The 20656-nt window shown below is 45.5% G+C and overlaps 1 protein-coding gene across 50 annotated transcripts in view; it reads left to right on the top strand.

Annotated features, from left to right (window-relative positions):
- Positions 1-20656, top strand: part of SORBS1 (sorbin and SH3 domain containing 1) — a 233556-nt gene that overhangs the window by 155855 nt on the left and 57045 nt on the right. For 33 of the 50 annotated variants that reach the window (XM_060405041.1, XM_042238982.2, XM_042238980.2 and 30 more), the window contains 7 exons: positions 632-804; positions 2389-2452; positions 4251-4325; positions 4641-4703; positions 15564-15611; positions 15730-15859; positions 17986-18100. In XM_060405041.1, the coding sequence (XP_060261024.1) occupies positions 632-804; positions 2389-2452; positions 4251-4325; positions 4641-4703; positions 15564-15611; positions 15730-15859; positions 17986-18100 (668 nt within the window). The remainder of the gene's footprint in view (positions 1-631; positions 805-2388; positions 2453-4250; positions 4326-4640; positions 4704-15563; positions 15612-15729; positions 15860-17985; positions 18101-20656) is intronic. The other 17 variants (XM_060405059.1, XM_060405063.1, XM_060405053.1 and 14 more) reach the window with 2 other exon arrangements.

The raw sequence follows: 20656 nt of genomic DNA, 5'->3' as shown, positions 1-20656 counted from the left end.
GAAAATTTGCAGTAACATTCGTGAAGTTGGACGGCACTGTGCTAAGTGAAATAAGTCAGAGAAAGGCAAATGCTGATGATATCACTAACATGTGGACTCTAAAAAATACAACAAACTACTGAAAAAAACAGAGCAAACAGATGTAGAGAATAAACTAGTGGTTACCAGTATGGGGAGGGGCAGAATTTAAGGGCGGGGGGAAAAAGAATTATGGGATTACATGAAATCATGTGTGTGAAACTTTAAAAATTTGTAAAACACTGCAGAATTTAAAGAATCTTTCATTCAATAAATAAAGAATAAATACCAAAAAAAAAAAAAAAAAGGGGGAGCCAGATGGTAAGCATGTTAGGCTTCGCAGGCCATATGGTTTCTGTCGCAGCTACTCTGATCTGCTGTTGTAGCTCCAGAGCAGCCATAAATAATGTATTGGCACAGGCAGTGGCTTTGTTCTAATAAAACTTTATTTACAGAAGCCAGGGGCTGGGCCCTGGTGTGCTGGTGTGCTCAAAGCACAGCTCCTTCCAGTTGCAAACTGGCAAACACACTCTCCCCCAGCTGGATTGTTTGGGGGGAATTTGCTTTGGCACTACCACAAGAGCTTCAGCTAATGGTTGCTTTTCTCTTCTAGATCCTGTCTCAGAAAGAAGAGTGGGAGAGCAGGACTCGGCACCAGCTCAGGAAAAACCCACCTCCCCTGGCAGGGCAGCCGAGAGGAAGGTGAAGGATGACAGCCGGCGGGTGGCCAAGAGCACTCAGGACCTAAGCGATGTTTGCATGGATGAAGTGGGCATCCCACTCCGGGTACGAGTGTGGACCTGGAAGTGCTTCCTAGGCTTTGTCCTAAGCTGGTGACAGGCGTACACTCCTGAGTCCATGTGAATTCCCTCTGTGGGTGGCAGAGACCCCAAAAGGAGGATCCTCACCACTGTCCCCTCTCCAAGCCCACGGAGGCCTGTGGAGACTCTAAGAGCTTGGCGACAGCTTTTCCCAAGGCATATGTTAGCTGTTACTGAATCCAGGAGAACAGGCTTTTGTGGTCAGATGAATGTGGGGAGAAGCTGGTGGAACAATGGCAGAGCACTTTCTATGCAATAGAACAGAAAGGCTATTTGTTTGTTGAGAGGCTGCAGGCACATGCATGTTCAAGAGGAGAAGGTTGTGGGCCCTTTTTCCCGTCTCCTTTATCATCATTCTGTGGTCCAAGCTTAGAGAACCCTGGGCAGGGTGTGAGGCTTAGCCTCCCTGCTGCAGCAGATTCAGGAAGAAGTTCCCCTAGTGGAGAGGTGGGAGATAACCTCGTCATCCGGGAAAGTAGGAAACTCTTGAGTGACTCACAGGGTGCATTCCCCTTGCAGGGCCTGGGACAGGGTGGGTCTCTTAGCAGCCCTGCCCCAGCCCTCCCCTCCCTGCAGATCCACCAACCTCCTGCAGGCCTGGGCTCCCAGGAATGCCTCACTTTTGAAGCTGGATTGGGATGAATCCCATCCCTCTCCATGTGCCAGGACCAGACCACTGCCTGGAGTGTGTTTCTCTGTGATTTCCATTGAGCAAAGGACAGGTTTTTGTGTCCCTTGCGGGGGAGGCTGATAGAAACAGTAGTGGACTAAGCCTCAAAAGAACCCTTATATGGGACTTCCCTGCTGTTCCAGCGGTTAAAACTCATTACTTCCAATACAGGGGGCACAGGTTCAATCCCTGGTTGAGAAACAAAAGATTCCACAAGCCATGCACCACAGGGAGGGGGGAAAATGTTACATGTTCCTAAGAAATAATAATAATAAGTGGTAGGAAGACTTGTTACTAATAATGATTGCATCTTCCACTTCCAAATGCACTGTCTCATTTAAGCATGATTCACCATACAAGGTAGATACTAATATCATTCCCATTTTATAGATAAGGAATGGGATGACTTGCCCCGATTGCACAACTGAGCAGACCCTTCCTTCTAACCCTTGTGTTGGGCAGCCTTCCCGCTGACCAACTCACCTGCACTGTGATTTCAGGCAATCGCTTTGACTTTCTTTATCACATTTTCTCATCTGTTAAGTGGAAGTGAAGGTATTTGATCTAACCACCTATCTGTCTCTTTCCTTGTTTTATTTTTATCTTAAAAAACTACCCAGCTTTGTGGTTAGGATGGAAATTCTCCAGCATTGGATGCTGTAAGGGATTAGGTCTTGATGTATGCATTCTATACCTGGCCCTATGGAGGTGGCTTGAATATACTTCTTCAGAAAGGTTTAAATGAGAGATCACAAAGATGTATAGACTTACGTGCATTTTGACTTGAGATGTTGTCATTTTGCATTTTGCTTTTATAATCCCGAAAGTTCTGAAATGTGCTGAGATTCTCATTTTATTTTACTCTTTGTTTTTCTCCAGAACACCGAGAGATCAAAAGACTGGTACAAGACCATGTTTAAACAGATCCACAAACTAAACAGAGGTACTGATTTTCATTTGTAGAAACTGTGCTGTGCCCATATGTTGACTATTGCAGTGAGGACCTAGACTCACTTGGCTGGCAGACTGGGCCCTGCAGCTTGACCTCATTAGGCCCTGACCTGCCTGAACCCAGCCGTGCACCTTCAGGACAGAGGGGGCAGAAGAACTTGTGTGCCTGCCCCACGTGTGGGAGGAGCTGAGGGCAACTCGCAGGTCCTCCCTCCCGGATGTTGGGGACGCAGCAGGCCGAGCTCAGCATCCTGCGTGTGCTCTTCAGCATCTGCCTGCCTGGGCTGTAAGCAGCTTCGACTCCCACCCGCTTCTAGCTTTAGGTGAACCTCCCAGTGTCAGCCCATGACTGCCTTGTAGGCAGAGCGAGCTGAGAAGGCATGAACTGGGAGTCAAAAATGTTCTCATCTGGGTTTAGTTCCCCAAGTACTCAGGTGACCTTGGACCAATCGTGTTCCCCTCTCTGTGTGTTGACCCCTTTGCTGCCTCCCTCTGAGGGAAGCTGCAAGGTCCGAATGAGAGCAGATTCTGCCTTGTGAAGTAGGATGTATGGTGGTGTTAAGATGAAAAACCAGCTTCCTCGGGTAGGAGCCAGAACTTGGCAGGTAGCCCCAAGAGACAGTCAAGAGCTGACACTACAAAACTGCTTACGCTGGGGGAGTAGTGCTTCCTAATCAGGGGCCTGCCGGGCTGCCAGCAGGGGACCCAGCATGGTGGGAGAACCCCAGGTCAGCGCTCCCACACAGCTCCCATCCTCCTATGCGCCGGTCAGCTGCTGGGCAGGGATGCAGCTGTGCCATGGGAAGGGTACCACTGCTCCAGTGGGCAGAGCATCCTGTCCTTCCCTGTGGCCAAATCCAGTCTGGCCGCCTGGCACAGATGACACATGAAGGCAGAGGAAAAGCCTCTGGCCAGGGTCTGGTCAGCCTGTGCTGCAGACAGTTGGTCTCTCTGGTTAACTGTGGATGCCAGCTCCTACAGTGTTCAGAACGAAACTGGTGGTGCCCCTCTTCAAACTGTTTTGTAAATATTGAGATGCTCAGTATTTAGTGTTTCTGAGCCAGGAGTAAATTCATTCTTTTTTGAGGTAGATGAGCTCAGTCATGGTGGAGATGCTACATGCTGGCTCTCAGATAATGCCCATTCTACTGGTCACGTGTAGAAGCCAACGTCCATTTCCTCCAGCACTCTGTGTCTCTCTCACATTTAGACCCAGCTTTGGTGACCTGAATACTGAGACACAGGTGCCTATGTGAAAAATATGTATTTCTGCTCCTCTGGCAGCATTGGTCTTCTCATATATTATAGCTTTTAACTCAACCTAAATTACAGATTCTGAGCAAAACTACCTGCCCTAGGCAGAGAGGTGTTTGAAACATTAAGAATCCACTTATTTGCCCCGATTCTAATATCTATGGCACAAGCTTTGATTTTTTTTAAACAAAAATCATTTGATGATAGTGTTTTCTTTACACACTGTTTATTAGCATATTTCCTTTTTTTGCCTATAAAAAGGGAAAGTTTGAAGTTTTGTACTGAATGCCTCTTCCCTTTTGGGGCCTGTATATATTCTTTGTCTAAGAAGAATAGTGATGTGTCTTTAAAGGTGTCTCAGTAATTCAGGCAAAAGGACTGGATTTTTAAAAGCAGTTTGAGTTTCTTCCATCACTGGTGAAGCTTAGTATGTTCCAGAATTCAAGGAGCCTGAATTGTGTGTGGATTTCTGTTTGTTCATTCTCTCCATTTGTGTCTTCCTCTATTCTCTCTCCCAAACCCTCTCCTCTCCCTAGACACTCCTGAAGAAAACCCTTATTTCCCTACGTACAAATTCCCTGAACTTCCTGAAATCCAGCAAAATTCTGAAGGTACCATGAACTTAGAGAGTGTATCTAGCCTTAAATTCTTATAGTTCCATTTTAGGAATAAGATTTGGCTTTTAGATTTTGTTTTCTGTAGTTGTTTTTGGTTGGCAGAAATTTTGTTTCACTCATTTGCATGATGTGCCATATGAAAATAACCAAATCCTTTCTAATTCATTAATCTCTTTTCAAGTGTGATGCCGTGTGCTTTAATAACACTAAAATAGGTAATCGGTCATTTGAAAGAGTCAATTGGAAATGTGTTACTTCCTCCACTGGGTGGTGGATAGTTTCAAAATCCACTGCTTTTCTCTGCTACAGAGGACAACCCTTACACTCCTACCTACCAGTTTCCTGCATCTACTCCTAGTCCTAAATCTGAAGGTAATTAAAGGAAGATCACGTGCCTCTCTCTGTAGCAGTGCTATCACTTTCTTTTTCACCGTGGGGCTCTTGCTGGGGGCTGAGAGCTGTCTCCCCATCGTTTGCCTCCCTGTAACCATGTGTTTTGTGGTGTTCTCAAGTCCTCGCTAACTGTGTGACTGGAGTCTGTCCAGATGGTATTTTAATCCTGTTCCCTTGAAGTGGACATGATTAATGGGGTAACCAATGTGGCTTCGTTGTAATGCTTTGAACATTAGGGCTTTGGGAAAAGCTGGCTGCACCCAGCTACCCAGGGCTTTGTATCTGGGGTGGTCACGTGGTGCTGGTGGCTGGGCAGTGACTCAGGGAAGCTGAGTCATTAGGGTTCATGGGCGGGAGTTGGACGAGCCAGCATCAGCAAGAGAAACATCACCGGGTTCTCATAAGCGCAGCTCACTCTCCACTGGGCCCCTCTTGTCCTCAGTGTATCTCCAGGTATATTTCCTTGGTAGGGAATTCCCCAGGAGGTATCCAAGTGTGGAATTCAGTCATGGTGGGAGATGATATCACTTGAAAAATAATAAGGGTTTTGGCTAAGCTAGAAACCTTTTAATGAAAGAGCTGGCTAGGAATTTGGACCTGCTAGGGGAGAATGGCTATACTTGTATCTAGAAAATATTCTTTTCTGGAGTATATAGTCTTAAGTGTCAAAGAAGGTTCTGAAAGGTGAGTGAAGGGCGACATTCTGAGAATTATTCTGGTCTCCAGGATTGTCTGCTTTTCAGATGAGTGACCCAGAAAAGGGGGAGTGGGTGGAGTAGGCAGGAGGAACTTCGACTGTGTTCTCTTCTAGGATAAGATGTTGAATGCTCTGAGCTTCATCCAATCAAGTAGTTACTGAGCACTTGTATGTGCCAGACACTGTCCTGGGAACTGAGGATTAGTGCTATGAATAAGATATGTCATCTGTCCTCCAAAGTTCACATCAGGCAGGGAATTAGACAAGGCTCCTTCATGGTACTAGGTCCAGCGTAGTGGCAGTTGCAAGACCACGTGAAGGCCACAGAAAACCTTGCGGGCACACAGTGGGTCCTGAGTACCTACCTGGAGAACGTTGGTGAGTGAAGGCTTTGGGCCACAGAATCTGGGTTCTTTCCTAAGGATGAAGCCCAGTGCCGCCCCCTCCTCAGTTCATCTCTGTTCTAATTAGCTCAGCATGTCACCCTGCTCAACCCTTCTCATCTTTGATGAAGTCGTCTGTTTGATCATTCACCAAACTTTTATTGATCACTTAACACACATGAGACGATGCACTGAGCTGTATTAGATACAATTTTAGTTAAAATATTATATTCCATTTTCGGTCTCCCTGCGGTGTGTGCATCAGTGGTTTCCAACACTTTCACGCCTGGGGCCTATTTTGAACAAAAAGAAAAGTCTGCCAAAGGAATCAGTACTTAAAAAATTTAAAACTGATGACTTCATTTTAATCAGTGACCTCCTTATTTTCAGCAAGAGCCTCTAGTGTGGGATAACCTAGTCTTTTGCTTTGGGGTGCTGATTCTAGCGAAAACAGTGCTTCAGAAACAGTGGGCTGAACAGGATGAGTGGGAAATTTTTTTAGGGTACTTTTAATCAACTGCAGTTTTTGATTTGTGCTTTTTTGGACATGAGTACCCAACCCTCTCATAAGATAGGATTCCTTTCTAGGGAAGATGACCAGCACACAGCATGCCTGAAGGTGCAAAATCCCATAGACATGGGCAGGGGAAGGCCACCTGGAGGAGGCCTGTGGAGAAAAACAGTGACTCCTGTTGGCCTGGAAAAATGCCTTAGCTTGTCGCAGGCAGTGCCAGCAGTGTCCAGGCAGCCTGGCTGTTGAGCTGCAGGCAGAGTTTTGCCTTCTAGCCTCACACCAGAGCTGCCATGTCATCAACTGCCACACCTAGCAAACCTGGCTGACAATGATGTCTGTTTGGTGGCTCACATCAAGTCGGGTACAGGAGAGAGAGTGGGGCTTATTTTACCGTGAGGTATAAACAGGGATGACATGATAACTTTTCACTTATAATTTATGAAGCAGACCTTACTAGTTTTTATTTTCAAAGACCCACAAGGAAGAAATCATCTTAAAGAATAAAGAGGAAAAAATTAGATTGGATATAAAAGATTCATAATAACCATGATGATTAGATTTTAACGCAAGTTTCTCAGAAGTCTTCTTGCCTGGAGATTTTTTTTAAAAACAGAGTTGGTTGTGTCTCGCCCCCACTCTTGCCTGGAAGACAAAGCCAGACTTAGATCACAGATGTATTCAATTAGATGACGGCTTTTTACAAATGAGTGCATTGTTTGAGCTATCCCACTGTAAAGTTTTCATTTTAATTTTTTGTTAAGTAATGAGAGAGCTTCTGGTTTGTGGTTTTGATGTCTGTGAGTTTCGGCAGGTCCTTATCAGCCCTGTCCTTAGTACCTCTCCAGCTCTGTGCGGCCAGTCAGTGACCCTGGGATCTGCGCACCCTTCTTAATATGGGAAAGATTTATACCTTTCTAAGAAGAGTGTCAAAGACAGATTAGCACCTAACTGAGGTGGCGTTAGTGGTAAAGAACCTGCCTGCCAAAGCTGAGACATAAGGGGCACAGGTTCGATCCCTGGGTCGGGAAGATCCCCTGGAGAAGGGAATGACAACCCACTCCAGTATTCTTGCCTGGAGAATCCAATGAATAGACGAGCGTGGTGGGCTACGGTCCATGGGGTCACAAAGAGTCAACATGACTGAAGTGACTTAGCACAGTGCAGTGCCTAACCAAGGCAGGCTCTACTCGTGGATTTTAATGAACATTGAAATTGAAAATTGCTCAGTCGTGTCCAATTCTTTGAGACCTCACGGACTATCCAGTCCATGGAATTCTCCAGGCCAGAATACTGGAATGGGTAGTCTTTCACTTCTCCAGGGGCTCTTCCCAACCCAGGGTTCGAACCCAGGGCTCCTGCTTTGCAGGCGGATTCTTTACCAGCTGAACCACAAGGGCAGCCTTTTTAAACAAACATTTAAAAAACAGATTTACTGAGAAATGTGAGCTGTCATTCTGAGTCTGTCCCCTGAGGGAAGAAGACTGTTGCTGCTTTTTTTGTTTTGTTTGAATGCAGAATTTGAAACTAGAATTATTTGCAATAAACCTATCAAAACCTAGCCTAAGGACTACTGCTTTTTTTCCCCCCTAAATTCTAGTTGATTATACAGTATAAAAGACATTTCTAAGTGTCTCAAAGCTGATTCTCCAAAATAGTAAAGGACTATGTAAAAGTTTATGTCAAGCTTAGCCACCCCATCCTTCCCTCAAGCTAGAGTGAAAAAGTAAACTTCTGGCTGGACTTTTCAGAAGATAAGTAGAATCATCATGTCTCAATCAATGAGATTTAAAATGTACTTTTAAAAAGCCGGAAATCCCACCAAGGAGCAGTCAGTCACTTGTAATCATTTTCTAATCTTTCAGACCACTCTATGGGAAAGGAGCAATGTTACATTCTTTATTTCAAGAGGGTAGCTGGGAGGGGTTGAGGCTGGGAAATTTGGGAAGAGTAGAATGGATTCAGGAGACTTATTTCTTATAATTTCTCTATAATACCCTGGTCCCTAGAAAGCTTACAAAAATAAAAATAATTTACCAGAAATCCTTTGGGAATAACCCTGAAGTAAGGTTAATAAGCAAATGAGTTTTACTTCCCTTTTCTTTTAAACCTACACCTGACCCACTCTCCCCTGCCTATGAGCTACTTGCCTATGAATTACTTACCATCCAGCCTCTCCCTTAAAGGGCTTCCCAGGTGGCTCAATACTAAAGAATCTGCCTACCAGTGTCGGAGATGCGAAAGACCTGGATTCAGTCCCTGGGTAGGGAGATTCCCTGGAGAAGGAAATGGCAGCCCACTCCAGTATTCTTGCCTGGAGAATCCCATGGACAGAGGAGCCTGGTGGGCTACAGTCCACACGGTCACAAAGAGAGTCCTTGGGGTCACAGTCAGAGGATACGACTAAGTGAGCATGCAGCATACTCTCTCTCTTAAAGGCACATGTCCTTTCCTAGCATCTGAGATGCTCCTAGGTCTTTTGATTGTGAGAGCGGAGAGAGGGAATGTTGACAGAGACCAGAGACAGCACTACCCACCGTTGCACTCAGACCACAGAGGGTCTGCTAGACTGAGTCTTCGGACATCCTGCCCACATTTTCCTCCTGAAGCGGAAGCCACAGGAACATGCTGTAGAGAAACCACTTCAGAAGCCCCGCCACTGCCTCCTGCTTTAGGAAACAGCAGTGTGGTGGCCAGTACCTCTGCGTCTCACACTCATAATCCTATTAATAATAATAATAGCACAGCCACTGCAGTAACTGCTGCCACTGCCATTTATTGAGCCCTTCCCTGGCTCACACTGTAAAAGACTCTGCCTGCACTGTGGGAGACCTGGGTTCGATCCTTAGGTCGGGAAGATCCCTCTGAGAAGGCAATGTCAACCCACTCTAGTATTCTTGCCTGGAGAATCCCCATGGACAAAGGAGCCTGGCGGGCTACAGTCCTTGGGGTCGCAAAGAGTTGGACATGACTGAGCAACTAACACTTCCGTTTTCACTTACTGAATACAAGGCTGCATGCTGGCTGCATCACAATTGTTATCTCATATTATATTCATCCTCCCAGCAGCTTCGTGAGCTAAGTCCTCATTTTTGTGAGGGCGTGAAGCTCCGAAAGGTTAAGCAATTTGTAAAAGATCTCACAGCAAGTGGCAAAGTGAGGAATTCAACCCAGGTCTCTGGGGCCCCCCAGACATGGGTGTTTATTCACACTGTGGATTCCTTCCCCTTTCCTGATGCACTCTGTGTTCTTGGCTGTCCCCTTTGCCAGGACTCTCCGATGCCTAACTCAGGCATCCAACTGGCCTGCTTCTTAGTCAGTCATGCTCCACTTGGCTGAGCCAACAGCTCCAGGGGTGGTGTCTGGGAATATGAGGTTAGGAGAGCTCCCCGAGTGATTTGGCACGTGGTCAGGACTGGGGACCACTGCAGTGGAGGAGGACCCCCTCCCCCTTTTCCACCCTCTACAAAAGGAAGCACGTACTTGCCAGTGCAGTTTGGGGGATTTGAATACAGAACGAGAGTGGGGAATACTGATTGAAAAGAACTAGCCTGTCTGCTCTGAATGTAGCCGGACGATGTTGGCTTTCTTGACATGCTTCATGTCAGGAAGATGGGAGATACTTTCAAATGATGCCTCCAGATCAGCAAAACCAAGTACCTGAAATGTTAGCATGTGGTCCATGGCCAGTGAGAACCCGTCTGACCATGTCAGCATAAGGGCTGTTGTACCAGCCGAGGGTGAAGTCCCAGAGACCAGCGTTTTCCCCTTGCTTGTGGGTGCGTCTTCAGGCTGTCAGGCTGATGGTGGCCACTGCCATCTCCTGGTGAAGTGACTCCAGACCCCACTTCAAGGCATCCTCAGGTTGTGGGGACTTGTCATGTCACAGTCATCCATCTCACTGACCTTTTCCCCATTCTTAGATGAGGATGCATTCAGGCAAGGATTTAGGAGGCTTATTTTCTTAGGCATATCTATAGCTGAGTTAAAATGATCCTCCACTGGCCTTTCAGGATTTCTTAGGATAGCCTTATTTTGCTTGAGTTCGAGCAAATGGTTCTGTTGTGAGGGTGGCTGGCCAGGATCCTCTGCCCAAGCTCCAGTGAGTACTGCCCAGAGGCGGAGCTGAGTGCTCGCAGCGGTCACCTTTGGTCCCCTCACTAGAGCTACCCAGAAGGCCTCCACTGAGTAAGTGCAGAAGTCTGACTGGTGAGATAGCGGAGCGAGGTAACCGTTAGTCCCTTTCCGTCCTCAAGGGGGGAACGAATGCCTTAAGAGATGAGGCCGGTGAGTCGTCTTCTAGCCCGCTGGCCCTTTCAGACTCCTGTCCTGGCTGCTCCTGTCCTGTTTTACCTCGTTCTCTTTACTCCTTCACATTCAATTTTTTTTCCCCCCAAGTTTGTCTTCTGTAGCTACTCTGTATCCTATATTGATCTTTTTTCATTATTTAGAATTTGATTGTGTCTAACCAGAACTTGGGTCTTCCCAGATGGTGCTAGTGGTAAAGAACTTGCCTGCTGATGCAGGAAATGTAAGAGACTCAGCTTTGATTCCTGGTCAGGAAGATCCTCTGGAGGAGGACATGGCAACCCGCTCCAGTATTCTTAACCCAGAGAACCTCATGGACAGAGGAGCCTGGCGGGCTACTGTCTATAAGGTCGCAAAGAGTCAGACACGACTGAAGTCACTTAGCACACTCACATACACTCAGAGCATAGACAGCTTTGGGGCTCTTTCCCAAGCCCCCTGGACTCTTCCTGACCATCCTGCCCTACTTCTCCTTTTTCTTATTCTTGCTCCCCAGTCCCACCCAGACTGTATACCTGCCTCTGTATATGCTTTTCTTTGACCATTTTGTTTGTTGGGTGGGTGCGTTGTGTCTATCTTAACTCCTTTTTCCTTCCTTTTAAGTGTGTGGGGTAAAGCAGGAAAAAGAATTAACTTGAGCTGTGGGAAAAGATTGAGTTAAAAATGAACCACTGATAATGGGAAAAATAATTTTAAGTTTAAAGCCTAAGAAATGCATAAAATTGAAATTTAATTGATATAGGCAAGCGATTATGCAAATAGTGCTTTTTGCCCATCATCTCATTTTGGTCAATTACATACTTTTTTAAATAGAACAACCAGCATTTTCTCCAGTGTCTTTAAGATTATTATAAATTCTTAAAAAAATAGACAGAGGAAATCTTTTTTAGTCTATTTAAAGTACTGTGGTTGAAAAGGCAGTTATGTGCCTCCTGGCAGTTTTAGGAGAGTAGCTATCCCCAAATGGAGCCTCCAAGGACAACTGCCAAAGCCCAGAGGGAAACCATTGGTGTGTAAACATCTTAGCCCAGCAGGGGTCTTCAGGGCCCTGGGGTGAGTTGTTCACACCCAGTAAATACTGCTTAGCGGTAGAGTTTTCTGCAAGTCACTGGCACAGGAAGTTCTGGTGTCCGCTGCCAAGATTTGATGCTTGCTGCTTGGGGCTCTAGGGGACACAGCATGTGGCTCCACCACTAGCAGGAATCACAAGATCCAGCTCCGCTGAGCCCACTGGGACTTTCTTTGAAAGGACTCGGAGAAATAGTGAAAGCAGGATTTCATGCATAGACAATATCTGTGTTCATAAACTGGAGAAACATTTCGTTTAGTGTGTCTTAACTATGGTTAAATACACACACATTTGGCTGGCTCTTTCGTTTAGTGTGTGTTAACTATGGTTAAACACACACACATTTGGCTGGCTCCGGTGTATAGAAATGCAGAAGGTGAGCCTTACACCCAGTTGCATCCCCATCTGTCCCAGCATAGACATAGCCTGCCAGGAGAAGGTACAAGAAGCAGCAAGTGGAAGATGTAGCAAGCGTGACTCAGTTTTACCCATTTCCCTAGAGAAGAGCAGGAAGAAAGCTAGACGGGTGGTGGGGTAACTCAAAAAACTTGCTTAAGTGTCACCAGGGAAGGGGTGATGTGGAAAATATAAGAGCAAAGGCCTCCAGGGCTAGAAGTCACCCAGGCCAGCACTGCAGCGTATGACTTTCACAACACCTTCCCCTGCCTCCTCCTCAATACAGAGTCTATTCTATTACAGTGGAATAGCTACAGTTCTCCCTGGAATCAGGCAGATGAGGCTGGGCTGAAGGTTATAACAGAGTCTGATCATCATCTCAGGGCTGAGGAGCAGCAGAGGTAGGGAAGTGGGGTTGGAAAGACCTGAATGCATTCTTGCTTTGTCTTCCACGCTGTGCTAAGGGCAAATTTTCAGAACCTCCCTGGGCCCTAATTTCCTTGTCTCTGAGATATATACTTACATACCTCCAGGAGTTTTTCCAAGGATTGAGTGAGGCAATATTAGTAAATGACCAGTTACTATTAGGCATTTAATAATGGGAGCACCTATTATTTTTATTCGTAAACATACGTAAAGTTTTCTTCCGTTAGATTTGCAAGACAAAAATTCAGGGAATAAATTATGCACCCCCCTGGCACTAGTCCATATTACTAATGTTCAGATGAATCTGGGCAACTTGAATTTGCCCACCTGAAAGTCAGTGAGCTGAAATCCACATGTCGGAGGTGGATCCCATGGACACTGGGAAAAATGAAAAGCTTGTTCATGGAGATGCCCCTGTCCTGTGCTACCTTGAGATGGAGGAGATTTCTTTTTCCGCTTATACCAGATAAAGAAATTGCTTTAAGAATGTTCAGGCATTCACACTTCTCTCTTGTCTTCACCCCCTTCCACCCCTCTTCTTTCCTGCTTCTCTTTCCGGCCTTGCTGTGCGTCTTGTAGGATTTTAGTTACCTGGCCAGGCATTGAACCCAGGGTTTTGTCAACGATAACACTGAGTCCTAACTGCTGGACCACCAGGGAAATCCCCTTCCTCTATATTCACACTATCAAAATACACAGATTAACTCCCCCAGCCATGCTGTCTTTTGTTTTTGTTTTTTGTTTTCCATCTCAGAACTATTTCTCATTTTCTTTTAACAAATGTTCTAGAATTCCACATTAGAAAGCTCTAGGGAGCAAAAATCTTTAAAAAGCTGAGAATTAAAAAAAAGAAAAAGCCTTGAATATTTAAATGCTATTTTTCCCCCGTGAAAACTCTGCTTTTACCTTTAGAACCAGATAATAGTTATAAATTAACCCTTACCTTATCATCTGTTGCTAGGTTATAACTTCTCCATGATTCAAAGATAGACAGGGTTTTGAGCTAGAGTGCTAGGCTGGATTTTAAACAATACCTACATTGGTTCCTAACTAAGCTAATTTCTCATTTGGCAGGCACCATTTTTCCAATCAAATCACTACAATCAAAGCTAATTTTTAGTTTTCTTTGATGCTGTGGTCTCTTATCTGTATAATAATCAGAAGCTCTATTGAAAAACAAAAGCAGCCAAACACACAAGAGCAGGCAACACAGAAGTCTTCAGAAGAGTACTCCGAAACATCTATTTCTGGATTCCACTTTATCCCTTCTGCCCTATTTTCAAAAGTTAAATAAGCTCTCATGTTCAGTTTATAGCAGGGAAAGGCTTAGCTATATTGGTAGAAGAACCTTAAGCTCTGTTCAACTTTAAGGATAAGAATTAGCCAATATCAAAGCAAAAAGGAGGAGGAAGGGAGGGAGGAGAAAAGACATCTCAGTACCCAAAACCTTTCCATTTTTGGAGCTGGAAAACCTGGGACAGATACAATAGTGAGAGGGGAGGGGAGGTAGGAAGGGAAATAGAGATCCTGTTTTTGAGTAATACTGGAAAGAATAGCCGTGTTAGCTTTATGTACATTTTATAAAATATTCTTGCCTTTTCGGCTTTGAAACTTAACATGGAGACAAGGACTGGCCACCAACATATTATATTGGGTTCTCTGACTTGTCTTTGTAAGCTAGTTCTCGTGCTTTGTTATTTAAAGCTGTACTGATTTTAAGAGGAGTTGGGTCTTTATTCCACATTCATGAATTCTGAATTCAGGTTAGTGAGCTATTAGCAAATGCAAGAGGCTATTTCAACCTAACTCTTGTTGGAGAAATGCTTTGGAGGGGTCATCATGGATATAGTGACTAAATATCCTGGGTTTCCAGGGCCGTCCCAGCTGAGAAACCTGTTCCAGTGAGAGTACCTGTGGTCTCATTTTTAGTTCTGCGCAGCCATGTCCACGAAGGGTTCAAGTCTTGATTCTGCAAGTCTTAGTGCCCGGGTCGGTGTTCAGCTTATTTGGAGACCTGTGCTTACGGTGGCACTCCTGGTAAAGAACCCACCTGCCAATGCAGGAGACGTAAGAGATAAGGGTTCAGTCCCTGGGTCAGAAAGATCCCCTGGAAGAGCGCATGGCAACCCACTCCAGTACTCTTACCTGGAGGATTCCATGGACAGAGGAGCCTGGTGGGCTAAAGTCCATAGGGTGACTTAACAGATACACACACACACCCCACCCCACCCCCACCCTTGGAGAGCCATCTCCCACCGCAGAAACCTGCGTGAGTTTGACTCAATCCAGAGTCACAGTTTAGACACTGACCCCAAGTGGCACTTTTGCAGAGCAGATTATGCGTGGATCTGCCAAGGGCATGTGGGGTTCCAAGGAAGGAAGGCTATTCGAGGGACTCGTTTACAGTGGAATCAAAACAAATGATGGCAGGGGGTTTCTCAAACTGTTTTCTTAGCTGCACTACCACTTTGCTAAATGATTTTGTTTTGGGTTGGCCCCAGAGTTCATTCAGGTTTTCCCATAAGCTGTTATGGAAGAAACAACGAACTTTGGGGCCAACTCAATATATGGAACCTTAGCATATGAAATGAGTCACAGCTGAGCCAGGCAACTAGAAACCGCACCTGGGGCCTCCCCATCCCACCGGGCAGGCCTGGGGACTCTGAAACTCAGCAGCATAGACCAGAGGCAGTGCCAACACCCAGGCATCCATCTCAGCCTGTTTCCCTCTCAGCCAGGCTAGGGACCAGCTTTGCTTGTGGAAATTCTCTCGAGAGGACCTTTGGCTCTTGGTTCCCACGCGTTTCTGGGTGTCAGGGGCAGTCCTCCCCCAGGATTTGTGAGTGTACCTTTCTGACTACGGGTCTGTTCTGTTGGGTGGGTTCTCCAAACCCAGCTCTGAACTGTGTGGTTTGCCATGGTGTAGCTTCTGGTGCTCGGCTCCTTCTCTGGGCTCCCAGGTGTGGCTGGACAGCGGTTGGTGTAGGATGGTGGCAGTTCTCTAACCTGAGCCGGATGTCTCCTGATTACGTTTTGTTTTGTTCACTAGATGATGACTCAGATCTGTACTCTCCTCGATATTCCTTTTCTGAAGACAGTAAGTGGCTTAGAATTTCTTGGTTGTGGGGGTGGAAGGGAGGGTGGTGGACGAGGGAAGGATCTTCCTGTTTTCATCCATTTTAAAAGTCTTTTGCACCCACTTTTTCATTCTCCAGCCAAATCTCCCCTTTCTGTGCCTCGCTCAAAAAGTGAGATGAGCTGCATTGATGGTGAGAAGGTAGTTAAGAGGTCGGCCACACTTCCCCTCCCGACCCGCTCTTCCTCGCTAAAATCAAGCCCAGAGAGGTAAGTGTTCTCATAAGCTCCATGATTTTAGGCTCTAATACACAATCTCTTTCTCTAAGTCAGGCAGCATTGGAGCCAGGCGTCAAGCAGACCTGAGTTCGAATCCCTGCTCTATCACTTATTAGCAGTGATTTATTTTTTTGACTCTCAATGTTCTCATCTGTAAAATGGGGAAGCATTTTACATTCCTCTGGATACTGCAAGGATAAAACAAGATAATGCATGTAACATATCCTGTAGTCCTGGCTCATCAGATGGGCTTAAATAATGTTGACAATAATTATCATCACTCTTTCCCTCTTCACAAGAGGAATATTGAACTATAAGATTTGTCGTGTGTTTTAATACTCTCTATGCATACTGATGGGGCCCATAGCAGAGAATATAATTTTAAAATGAAGCTACACTTTTTAGTATCTCTTTATTTCAACACATTATCAAAACATAAGGCTTGATGGTTGAAATGATATTTGTCATTTGTTAATGCCCACACTAAATGACCCAATTGTCTTTTACTGAGTCTTATTTATGCCCTTGGGCGGAGAAGGCAATGGCACCCCACTCCAGTACTCTTGCCTGGAATATCCCATGGATGGAGGACCCTGGCGGGCTGCAGTCCATGGGGTCCTTAAGAGTCGGACACGACTGAGCGACTTCACTTTCACTTTTCACTTTCATACACTGGAGAAGGAAATGGCAACCCACTCCAGTGTTCTTGCCTGGAGAATCCCAGGGACGGAGGAGCCTGGTGGGCTGCCATCTATGGGGTCGCACAGAGTCGGACAGGACTGATGCGACTTAGCAGCAGCAGCAGCATACCCTTGGGAACAGCCTCCAGGGTATCTGGACCAGTGTCCCAGGCATCTCCCAGCTCCATTTTCTAACACTTCTCAACCCAAAATAGGTTCTGGCTAAACAAAATTATTTTCCCTTTAAATATACACTGTTTCATACCTCCAAACTTCTTCCATCTTCATGACAAATGAATGGCTATTTTTGAAATCCCACGTATATGTACGTGACATCTGCCTCAGAGTTTGATAACTAATCTGAAAGGAAGGCTGGGTGTACCTGCAAATCCTTACAAGTGCATTCATTAAGCATCTACTGGGTGCATTCTGTGTGCAATTGGAGATGCTATGGAGGCACATTGCGCACATGATCGTTGTCCCTGCCTTCAAGAAGTTTGTAGCCTTGCAGGAAAAACTGATTATAATCACAGTGCAAAACGCAATTATGTGCCTACATGAAAATTTTGCAAGTAATTTCCAAGGCTTCATGTATCCTCTGAAATCCCCCACTGGATCAGGTTAAGTACCTGTGCCAAAGGCTGCAGTTTGGGTGATTACCAGGGTAGGGTGTGGAATAGGGAAGAAGAACATGGTTATAAAAACAAGTAACGTTTCAAACTTCCATGGCAGCTCAGTGGTGAAGACTCCATGCTTCCAGTGCAGAGGTCGCACGTTCAATCCCTGATCGGAGAACTAAGATCCCACATGCCACACGGTGCGCCCGAAAACAAACAAAACCAAACCAAAGTGTTTATAGAGTGGTTACTGTGGGCCTGGTCTTTTGCAACGTGATTTACATGCTGAGACATACGGTCTCATTAATCCTTGCAACAACCGCACTTAGCAGCTGAGTAAACTGAGTTCAGCAGAGGCTGAGTGCTTGGCCCAGAAGAGCCAGCTAGCAAGGGCTGTAGTAGGGTTGGAGCCACAGCTGCCTGGCTCCAGGTCCTGCATTCTCTCTCACTGCACCAGCCTGAGTGGGAAGTACAGGCATGTCTGGGAGGTGATAAGCCCCTGAGAGCAGAGCAAGGTGAAGGATTTTTTCCAGAGCACACTTTGCAGCTACAGCTGCTGCTTTTCTTCCCTTTCTTGTCCCCCTGCTTCCCGGTGCCTGGTTGCGAGTACAGGACACCTCAAGCCTTTTGTGAAGCAAACACAGGGATCTAACTGGTTATTTGAAGAAGGAAAGCAGCACAACTGAACACTTTGCGCAGAGTCCCATTTTGTGCCTCGGATATAAAAATTCCTTGATTAAACTACAGTCGGCCAAAGTCGTCAGAACAGTTGGATGCCAATTTTCATGAGAATAGCTCTAATAGGATTTTCTTTCTACAGGACTGACTGGGAGCCCCCAGATAAGAAAGTGGATACAAGAAAATACCGCGCAGAGCCCAGAAGCATTTACGAGTATCAGCCGGGCAAGTCCTCTGTTCTGACCAACGAAAAGATGGTAATGTGCATATTAAAGTGCTTTTGTCTCGCCCTGCCCGAGTTCTTTAATCCGGATGCATTGTGCGCTTGGATTACATTCTTTCTCCACTGAGATAGACTTGCTTTGTTTAGAAGACAGTGGCAATATGAAGTATTTTTACTCTTTTCATTTGGCAGGTGTTCACAAAATAAGTGCTGAGAGTCTGCATTGAAAGAATCCTCTCATTGTGGCTTTGTTGCTCTTTTTGTGCGTGATTTTCACTAATTTTAAGTCTGCTAGTGTAAAGGTTGATTTTGCTGCTTTTTAAAAAAAACATCTAACCATTCGTTTATCAGGCTTATTACTAACCGGACTAAAATTGTAGTTTTAGAGGTGACTCTTACTTGAACATGCATACATTTTGTTGAAGTTACAAGTACATCATTAAAAACCAGATAATTAATATGATGATGTTACTTGGGGGGAAAAAAGCCCCAGGCTGTTAGACTATGGCTTTTAGGTCTTCCTTTTCTGACAAGTTGAATAGAGAGGACACATTGCATGTTCCATCTGATTTGTGGTTTCTTACACAAGTTCACATCTCCAAGCAGTTATCAGTAGGGAGAATGGCCTGTATGGGCAAAGGAGACCACCCTGTAAAGACAAGGGAGAATTTTTACAGACTGATGAGTTTCATATCTGCCCGTCACACTTCCTTTTATTCACCCTTCATTAGAACAAGCTGGTTTCAGAATTCTGATCATGGTTAAAGGGACCTCCAAGGCTCCATAAACCCTGCAGCCCTCCAGCCTTTCTAGCAGGAGGGAATTGTCATGCTGGCAATTGATTCTCATTAAAATGCGGTTACCACACTGAGTCCAGAATAAGAAGGCCCCTGAAATGTGGGTTCAAATTCTTCTCCCTCCGCCTCTTTTGCTCTACATGTTTTTAAGGAATAATTGATTTGACTTTTACTAAAATACAAAGGTGACATCTTTAAAAGCACAAAGGGGTAAGTAATTTTAGTTAGGAAAAAAGGTTCAACAGTTCACCAAAATGCTTCAGAGTTGTCATTCTCCAGCATTTACTGTGCACCAAAGTTATTTTAAGCAAAAAGTTCTGAGAGGAGTAGAGAATTTTGCCTCTGTCTCCTCCCTTCACTGCAGGTTCTCTCTCTGTGAGAAGGTAATAAACACGGAAGGTAACCTTCCACACAGGTCTTCCTAGAAAGAAAGTTATGTCCTTTGAATATGTTCCTGATACTTGAATAACAAGCAAGGGACATACATCACATATCCATACACTTCCGTGCTTCCAGACTCTGTAGGCCCCTGTGTGCTTTTGTTTTGGCGATATTATTATTAATTTCTCCTTTGTTTCCTCTTCCCTTCCTTGGTTCCTAGTAATTTGACCACTACTCCAAACTAGGGGGGAAGAAAACCCCAAATCCATAATTTTGTGCTCATTGATACCACAACAGTCACAGTATCCTCCATCTCATAGTCCTTGGGAGCATTTATATTGTTTTCACAAACCCTGAGAAGTAGCTCCCTCTGCCCACGGGCCCCACTTTGGAGAGCTGTGATGACCGTACGCGTGGATGGTCAAGCACCCTCTGGCTGTTCCCACACAGGAAGCCCCTCCGGCTGTACCAGGGCCTGGGCCAACCAGTTAGGACATAATACCCAAGGCCGGCCCAGAGGAACATTGCTGTCCAGCTGTTTCTTCCCAAAGAGTAGTTTTTCATTTTAGAGAGAATCTTCATCTTTTCATAGTCTGTTCTTCACAGAGGTGGCATCATTCCTTCATCTTTGAATTTTTCTTTCTGCTGTTTTTGCCACGTGAACAGGAAAGTTGGAATGGGAGTTTCAGTGTGAGTCCCGCCTCTTGGTTTCAGTGTTTGGTTTGCCAGAATTTGAGGGGCCCCTTCTTCCCCAACCACCACCACCATATTCACACACATGAGCACACACACACGTTTTTGTGGTGGTTAGCTGTGAATAAGTGTACCAACTAGAGACACATAGAGGATCTAAATTTTCTCCCAGAAAGGCACATCTTTTTCTTATGGGGGAGAATCCCTATTTCCCCCCAGTGTTTTTCCAGCTGGAGGTGCTTGTGTCTGCTTAAGCCTGGCAATTTGAACTGGGACCTCACAGGCACATCTGTCCTGTTCGCACAGTGGGCTGAAGCGTAGACTCTGAAGATTGCCTTAGCATTCATCTTGTCCCTGCAGCAAACCCACAGAATCCCAGACAAACACTGTGCTACCTTCAGAAGATTCGCAGGAGATTTGCAGCCGTGGTGACCTGTTCAGCTATTTGACAAACTCATATGAAGTTCTTTGTTACTGTTTGGCCTCCCTCTTATTGTCGTATGAGCCCATTTTCTTCTGGTCTTGGAGTTGGAGAGCTACTGGTTGGCCCCTGCTTTGTGAGAAATAGGTGTTTTTCAGGCTGTGGTCCTTTTACATACTTCCCTCCCAAGTCCCTTACAGAACTGAATTCAATTCAATTCAGTAAATATGTACAGTTGACCCTTGAACAGCACAGGTTTGAATTGCACAGGCTTAAGCAGACACAAGCACCTCCAGCT

This window comes from Ovis aries, chromosome 22 (assembly GCF_016772045.2).
Source record: "Ovis aries strain OAR_USU_Benz2616 breed Rambouillet chromosome 22, ARS-UI_Ramb_v3.0, whole genome shotgun sequence".
Lineage (NCBI taxonomy): Eukaryota > Metazoa > Chordata > Mammalia > Artiodactyla > Bovidae > Ovis > Ovis aries.
This window is presented reverse-complemented; position numbering and strand designations above follow the sequence as displayed.